The sequence below is a fragment of the Oncorhynchus masou genome, chromosome 31 (genome assembly GCF_036934945.1).
Source record: "Oncorhynchus masou masou isolate Uvic2021 chromosome 31, UVic_Omas_1.1, whole genome shotgun sequence".
NCBI lineage: Eukaryota > Metazoa > Chordata > Actinopteri > Salmoniformes > Salmonidae > Oncorhynchus > Oncorhynchus masou.
In genome coordinates this window covers 90,780,947-90,789,409 of record NC_088242.1, presented here as the reverse complement: position 1 = coordinate 90,789,409, position 8,463 = coordinate 90,780,947, and the positions used below count along the sequence as shown (strand labels likewise).

General features: G+C 43.2%; 1 protein-coding gene across 1 annotated transcript; it reads left to right on the top strand.

The window, feature by feature from the left end:
• The first annotated feature begins 1,743 nt into the window (after positions 1–1,743).
• LOC135524743 (oxygen-dependent coproporphyrinogen-III oxidase, mitochondrial-like) lies at positions 1,744–8,023 on the top strand. Its single transcript, XM_064952530.1, has 7 exons — positions 1,744–2,426; positions 2,812–2,955; positions 3,325–3,435; positions 3,526–3,667; positions 6,534–6,752; positions 6,863–6,967; positions 7,463–8,023. Exons 1-7 carry the CDS (start codon positions 1,883–1,885, stop codon positions 7,545–7,547), a joined length of 1,350 nt encoding a protein of 449 aa, XP_064808602.1. The 5' UTR covers positions 1,744–1,882; the 3' UTR covers positions 7,548–8,023.
• The last annotated feature ends 440 nt before the right edge of the window (positions 8,024–8,463 follow it).

Below are 8,463 nucleotides of genomic sequence, written 5' to 3'. Positions count from 1 at the left end.
CTGACGTATCTTTTTCAAATGAAGCAGAACATCCAGACAGGATCAACCAGAGCAGGCCCACTGCTGAAGACCACAGGAGGTTGGTGGTACCTTAATTGGGGAGGTCAGGACTGTGGTAATCCTGGAGCGGAATGCACTGGAATGGTATCAAACAAATTGATTATATCTGTTTGATACCATTCCATTTGCGCCGTTCCAGACGTTATTATGAGCCTTCCTCAACTAAGCAGCCTCCACTGGTGAAGATTGCGCCAACATTGTACTTTCAAAGAGTATCCATATTTGCCTTTAGGCCAAAGTCAATTCTCTTTCAATTCACACCAGATCAGGGCAGTTTGTGCACTGACAATCCCTCGTAACACAAAAAGATAATACAATTCCAAACTCTGTAAGCACGCATCACAAGCGTTCAACTCACAGATCATCAGTCATATAGTATAGTGGACCTGTATTCATTCTATGACTCATGATGGCCCTCTCCTGGCCGAATGATGTATAGCGCAGGAGATACACTACGCCTCACGGTGGCCCTCCACTGGCCGAATGATGCATAGCGCAGGAGAAACACTTCAACCTGCTCCAGCTGCAGTTTGCATTACATTATGGGGACGACATTGTGAGATGTACTGTCTTAACTGGGATCGGAGTTACTGTTAGATGTATTGCAGCTTGTAAAATCCTGCGGATATACAAAAGGATAACATGATGTGACAAGCAGTCAGACGTAGTCTGGTTTCTATGGTCCACGAGTAAACAGCCTAATAACGACAAACGAAGAGCTATGTATGCAATAGAGAATGTGCAAATACAATCCCATCAAAATAAACTCACCACGAATAAAAAAATAAAACACGTATGCATTATATCCTCTTCTATGGACTCTGTCTGCCTTTGTTTTACCCGCCTACATGTTCGTGATTCAGCCAGAACACCTGTCCAGATCATCTCCTATGCTTCTTCCTCTCCCTGGCGAAACTAATTAGGGTTTAATATTGCTGTTGTCATAGATAATTAAGACAACATGCACTTGCTTAAACCAGAAAACAGACACACACACAAATACGTTTTGTTATTATATTCTTGTAGGCATCTAAAATGAATTTCCATTTGAAATCCTATTTTCCCAAACCTGTAACCCTAACCCACCTCTTATCCTAATTCCAACCCTAACCATAAACCTAACCCCTAAACTTCAAATAACATTTGTCCTCATGGAGACGTGTCCCCACAAGGGAGAATGTTCCATGTTTTACTATCCTCGTGAGGATTTTAGGTCCACCACAAGGATAGAAGCACCAACCCACACACACACACACACACACACACACACACACACACACACACACACACACACACACACTTCCTTTCGTGTGCATAATGGGGCAGCTTTTATATTGTACACCCTTTTCAAAAAAAGTTGGGGCACATAAGCAATCCTTTTTCTGATCATTGTAATCTACGATTTGTGTGAGAGAAAAAATGCATATGGCAGAATTGTCTTCATGCTTTACAGGAATAAGAAAAGAAATGTAAATGTAAATGAAATCCATCAGTCATTATGGGCCAATCACTCTTATCTTGACACAGAGAGCAACGGGTCGCTTGTCACGTTCTGGTTAATAAAGACACGCCTACAGAAAAGCACTGGCTTGTGGGTCTTGCTGTTTGCTGCAATTCACTATCAGTTAAACAAGCCTGCAAAGTCTCATCGGGAAACACCATTCCCCATGCTTCATCGCTCGGTTCAAAGCAAGTACACCCCCCCTTGCGGACCTGTCTGCTTGCACGTCTGTCAACTTGTGGTAGTATTTTTCAGTTTTTGCTAGATGTCTACCAATTTGTACCTTTTACACGGAGACGATAGCTAGATAATTTACTACTAATGTCTACCATCGTTCTTTATTCCATAAACAGAACGGCGCAAACCACCGTGAGACAATGTTTGATTCCTTATTCGAAGGGAGCTTCCAGAGTCGACTCGCACCTTTCTGTCTTCTTTAAAACTTCAGTCCGCAGGTTAACTTCGCTTCCGAGAGTGAGATGGGTTCCCAACGCTACTGGAGTGCGGTTCATGTCCCTCGGGACAGCAGGCAGAACTGCACCCGGGCGGACCAGGAGAGGCGCAGTGCTTGTAGCTGGAGCAGCAGCGACAGTGGCGGGGTTTGTGGCCAGCGCTATTCACTTTCAGCGAGCTGAAATGGCATCGGTGATCCCCAAAACCGAGGATGAGGACACGGAGATAGCGGAGAAATGCAAGACATTCATGTCTCCGCCGTGTACCGATGTCAAAGTTCTACAGCAGAGGAAAGAAGAGATGTGCACGAGGATGGAGATGCTGATCATGGAGACGCAGGCGGAGTTCTGCAGAGCGCTCGAGGAGGTGGACGGCGGCAAGTTCAAAGTGGACCGATGGGAACGGAAAGAAGGCAAGTATCTCCCCTTTGGCACGTGCCGATGCGCGCCCATGGATAAACTAGTCAGTCAACCTCTAACTAAATCCAGTGTATAATCTTACTTAGGCCTATCTGGCAATTATCAACCCTGGCACATTCACAATGACACAAGCAAAACATAGAAGTGTTCAATGAATGTACAAAAACTAATCCGAGGGTTGTCCACCCTGTCCTTAGTCCAGTAACCAGCCACAGCCACACTGTGAACCCATGCCAGTATCGGTATGACAATATAGCAAAGTGCTTGGGGTTTTGGGCCTTTCTTTAGTTTAATAACATAACGTCTGTCTCTGTGCTGCCTATATGCTTGTCCATGCCTGTCTGTCTCTGTTCGTGGGTTGATCCGTCTGTCTTTCAGGTGGCGGGGGCATCAGCTGTGTGCTGCAGGATGGGAGGGTGTTTGAGAAGGCGGGGGTCAACGTGTCCGTGGTGTTTGGGAACCTAACCGAGGAGGCCGCCAAGCAGATGCGCAGCAGAGGGAAGGTCCTCAAAGGAAAAGATGGTGAGTATAACCCTCACAGTTCATATCAACCTCATAAACTACAGCAGAACATTGTGTTGTCTTACAGTATAGTGTGTCACCTCATGCTACGTGGTTCACCCGAGACCAGAGATGGCCATTCTGATAACAGAATGTGTTAAAGGAATTGGTGAGCAGGGAGGTTCCAGATACCATGTCAGATGATTGGGTGGTCTGGGTGAGCTCCTGCAGATCTTTCACTATGGTTTGTATAATATCAGTAGATGTGGTGGATGTAGATACAGACTGGAGGTAATTATCTGTTGTACCTTCCTTGATCCTTGAGTCGGACTATGGTTAAGAGGAATTGAATTCTATTTCATTTGATTGTATTGTTTTGTCCTCTCCCAGGCAAGCTGCCGTTCTGTGCCATGGGAGTGAGCTCCGTCATCCACCCCACGAACCCCCACATTCCCACAGTGCACTTCAACTACAGATACTTTGAGATAGAAGAAGGAGACGGTGAGGCTGTGACCTATGACCTTATACCATTCAATAGTCAGAGCTGACATAATGAATGATCACTATTGTCTCTTTCTTTCTCCCCCCCAGGTACTAAACAGTGGTGGTTTGGTGGGGGTACAGACCTGACTCCTACCTATGTCAATAAGGAGGATGGTGCTCACTTTCACAACAGTCTGAAGGAGGCCTGTGACAAACATCACCCTCAGTACTACCCCGACTTCAAGAAGTGGTACGACACGTATCTGTGACACAATGTGAAAAGTGTGTGTGTGTGTGTGTGTGTGACTACACTGGGTGGGTCTCTACTGTTCAGCAGTGATAAGAAGACTGTTTGTTCAGTGGTATCTAGATATAAAATGACATTGTGAGTGAGCGTGGGTGCTGTTCGTCTTTGTGTGTCAGTGTTGTGTGGCTTCCTATAGGCTCTTTGCTTTTTAAACATTCAGTTCTGTCATTTTTTTTTTCAGTAGTTGTATTTTTAAATAACTTTTGGTTGCATTTTCATTTAGTGTAGTAACATTATTATAACTACCTCTGTCTAGAGTCTTTGAAACTAGAGGTTGACCGATTTAATTGGAATGGCCGATTAATTAGGGCCGATTTCAAGTTTTCATAACAATCGGAAATCTGTATTTTTGGACACTGATTAGCGTTTCAAACGTCACTCACTCTGAGACTTGGGAGTAGTTGTTCCCCTTGCTTTGCAAGGGCCGCGTCTTTTGTGGAGCGATGGGTAACGATGCTTCGAGGGTGGCTGTTGTCGATGTGTTCCTGGTTCGAGCCCAGGTAGGGGCGAGGAGAGGGATGGAAGCTATACTGTTACACTGGCAATACTATAGTGCCTATAAGAACATCCAATAGTCAAAGGTAAATGAAATACAAAAGGTATAGAGGGAAATAGTCCTATAAATACTATATTAACTACAACCTAAAACCTCTTACCTTGGAATATTGAAGTCTCATGTTAAGAGGAACCATCAGCTTTCATATGTTCTGAGCAAGTAACTTAAACATGAGCTTTTTTACATGGCATATATTTCACTTTTAATTCTCCAACACTTTGTTTTTGCATTATTTAAACCAAATTAAACATGTTTAATTATTTATTTGAGGCTAAATTGATTTTTATTGATGTACTATATTAAGTTAAAATAAGTGTTCATTCACTATTGCTGTAATTGTCATTATTACAAATAATTGTAATTTAATCGGTTATCTGCTTTTTTTGGTCCTCCAATAATCGTTATCGGTATCAGCGTTTAAAAATCCTAATCGGTCGACCTCTAATTGTAACTAGTAGCTCCACATTTCTACCATGTTTTTTCACCCCGAGGTCGTTGCCCACAAGGAAATTGAATTAGCATAATACAAAAATCCCAGTTAAAATCTGTCAGTTTTAGCTAGAGAGATGTTGTTGTTTTTTGCATTGGATGCGTCTCTATCCTCCGCATATGTAACACTGTGAGAGTGGTGTTTGTCAGACCATGAGACATCCCGAAAATCAGTCTTCTCACAAAATCGTCTGTAACATCCGAACGGTTTGGCCTACAAACCATTACGACGTCTCTATGGAAAGACAAGACTTTCACGACCTTTGCTCTACGACCTCCACAAGTGTCAGGAGACTTGTCTAAAGTCGGTACAGCCGATCTGCCGACTTCTGTCTGTACCGTTTGGGCTCCACACTAATATGAACCGTTTGGGCTACACCCCTCTGTACAAAGGTTAAAGTCTCAAGGACATGTACACTACCGTTGAAAAGTTTGGGATAACTTAGAAATGTCCTTGTTTTTGAAAGAAAAGCACATTTTTTTTGTCCGTTAAAATAACATCAAATTGATCATAAATACAGTGTAGACATTTGTTAATGTTGTAAATGACTATTGTAGCTGGAATATGGAATATCTACATTGGTGTCAGAGGCCCATTATCAGCAACCATCACTCCTGTGTGGAAACAAAGGACTTTTTTCTGAAATTCAGTGAAGGCTATTCCATGCGAGAAATTGCCAAGAATCTGAAGATCTCGTACAACGCTGTATACTACTCCCTTCACAGAACAGCGCAAACTGGCTCTAACCAGAATAGAAAGAGGAGTGGGAGGCCCCGGTGCACAACTGAGTAAGGGGACAAGTACATTAGAGTGTCTAGATTGAGAAACAGACACATCACATGTCCTCAACTGGCAGCTTCATTAAATAGTACCCACAAAACACCAGTCTCAATGTCAACAGTGAAGAGGCGACTCGGGGATGCTGGCCTTCTAGGCAGAGTTTTATAAAGAAAAAGCCACATCTCTGACTGGCCAATTAAAAAGAAAATATAGGCTAAAGAACACAGACACTGGACAGAGGAACTCTGCCGAGAAGGCCAGCATCCTGCAGTCGCCTCTTCACTGTTGACGTTGAGACTGGTGTTTTGCAGGTACTATTTAATGAAGCTAACAGTACATGTCGGTTGTTTTCCTCTGGGACCCCCACAGGCCTCACAAGACCCATCTGAAGGTCCCCCGGTAGCAGTTGAAAAGTATATATGGAGACAGTTTAGTGCCAAAAATATGGGGTTAAATGCATGTAAAAAATAGAAGCATTTATTTTTTTTAAGAAACGTTTCCTAATCTTTCTTATATCTCTCAAATATAGGAGAGACACATCAGAACATACTTAATTTTGATATTTTTGGGGGACTCGGTTGTTCCATGTAATGAATATGTTATTCAATGCGTTTGTATGGGCTAATAGCAGTATTTTTGGGATCCTTCAAGGGGTCTTAAAATTCTAAATCAAATAGCTAAATGATCCTTGGTATAATCTTCTTAAAACTATTCCATATAGTTTAGTAGAACCCCCCCACCACTCCCCGGCTTAGACTAACTGATTGGTTAAATATCTGTAAAAGGAATGCACTGTACCAGTTGTTATGCAGTTTTGCAGGGACTGTAAATATTAATAACATGGGAAACACTTTATTTAAAGCCTGCTGAATCTAAGTTCTAAAACAATATACCTGCAGGCAGGTACAAGTAGTGCGACCATAACATGCAACAGAACATGTTTCCTCAATCTAAAACACTCCTCCTGGTATGCTGCTCTGTAGGTGTGACCGGTACTTCTACATTCCCCATCGTGGCGAGACGCGGGGAATCGGTGGCATCTTCTTTGACGACCTGGACTCTCCCAGCCAGGAGGAGGCGTTCAGCTTCGTTAAGAGCTGTGCCCACACCGTGGTGCCCTGTTACCTGCCCATTGTCCAGAAACACCTTAATGACCCCTTCAGCCCAGAGGAGAAGGACTGGCAGCAGGTGCGACGAGGAAGGTGGGTACAGATGAGAGGGCTGTCTGTGTGTGCCATTTAATAAATATACATCTTGTGTGAATTCTCACAATCATGCCTGTCTTCTGTCTGTAACTTGTGAGTGTTTTCAGGTATGTGGAGTTTAACCTGGTGTATGACAGAGGGGTGAAGTTTGGACTGGCCACGCCAGGCTCCAGGATCGAGAGCATCCTCATGTCCTTGCCTCTCACAGCCAAGTGAGTTCTGTGACATCACACGGCCGTGCTGCTGATAGCACTGGTGATTGGGTACTGGGCTGGTGAGGACTGTATGTGGGGTGTGCTACTGTCTACAGGAAGGTATGTGTGTTGTTGAACAGACATGAGAATAGGGATCACATCAGCTTTGTGATCATCCCTCCCTGATTAATCTTCACCGGTTCAGAGAGGGAAATGCTGGTGTCAATCTACCAATCATGTAATCAATTTCTTTATTGTTCCAATTAGGAAACAGGGTGAGAAACAACGTTAAAACATCCCTAAAACAGATTAATTTGAAAGGAAATGAGAGCTGGCTTCCTGTTGAGTCAAGGAGACGGTGCTCAGTATGTCTGTGTGGTGGGTCCTATTGTATCAACCAGAGACAGACCTGTGGAGTCAACTCATCCAGCTTGGCGCATGGCATTTCTATCTGCAGTCCCTTGAAGTAGACCCAGGTCTCTCATTCATGCTGACAGTATTCTCTCTCCCCAGGTGGGAGTACATGCATGAGCCTCCTAAAGGCACCCTGGAGGCCGATATGCTGGAGGTGTTACAAAACCCCAAGGAGTGGGTCTGACACGGACATTAACATGGCAATAACATCCTGACTCAGCCTGTTGATGACTGGAACAGGTGTCCGTCCCCTTTCGACTGCAGATCATTGCTTTTTCTCATTGGTCAACTCAACTGCAAACTCGTCACAGATACTATTAGCTATAGTGTTCACTGGAAAAAGCACACTCGCTCTTATTGCTTTTACACTTTGTTTTAATAATGTCTGTCACTTAAGCCTTGTTGCCTGAATTACTTTATCATGGATGTCTTTTCCTTTTTGGATCGATTGCTTCATCTGTTTTGTCTCTGTGTCCTCTGGTTGTGTTCACCAGGCAGTCTAGGCACCAAACAGATGGGGGATTCTCATTTTCAGTTTCAAACTGTTTTCTTTCGTCTGTTCGTGCTGAATGTGTACAAGAAGAGAAAGTGGATCTATACCCCTCGGGGTTTGTGGGCTACGCCATTGATGTAAACATAATTAAAGATGTTTTAATATCATATCTGTCATGTCATCCACCAACAGAATTTATTAATACAAGTTCTATGAAAAAGTGCATCGTCAAGATTGGAGCCTGTGATCTTCTGTTCTCTAACTCAGGATCTAGTCTGGTGAGCCAGAAAGGGGGGAGGGCACCAGGATTGTTTGGTTACATACTTAAAGAAGCGAGTTGGGCAGCCCGTTTAACAAAAAAAATGTAAACGACACAAATTAGTCTTTTGACCAATCAGAAAAAATAACAATTGTCACATGTCGAATACAGTAAAATGCTGAATACAACAGGTTTAGACCTTATAGTGAAATGCTGAATACAACAGGTTTAGACCTTATAGTGAAATGCTGAATACAACAGGTTTAGACCTTATAACGAAATGCTGAATACAACAGGTTTAGACCTTATAATGAAATGCTGAATACAACAGGTTTAGACCTTATAGTG

Bases quoted from the DNA above. Each gene is read 5' to 3' on its own strand.
- LOC135524743 (XM_064952530.1), top strand. From the start codon at position 1,883: ATGTCTACCATCGTTCTTTATTCCATAAACAGAACGGCGCAAACCACC. The intron at 2,956-3,324 runs GTGAGTATAACC...GTCCTCTCCCAG, and splicing joins GGTCCTCAAAGGAAAAGATG to GCAAGCTGCCGTTCTGTGCC. The intron at 3,436-3,525 runs GTGAGGCTGTGA...TCTCCCCCCCAG, and splicing joins TGAGATAGAAGAAGGAGACG to GTACTAAACAGTGGTGGTTT.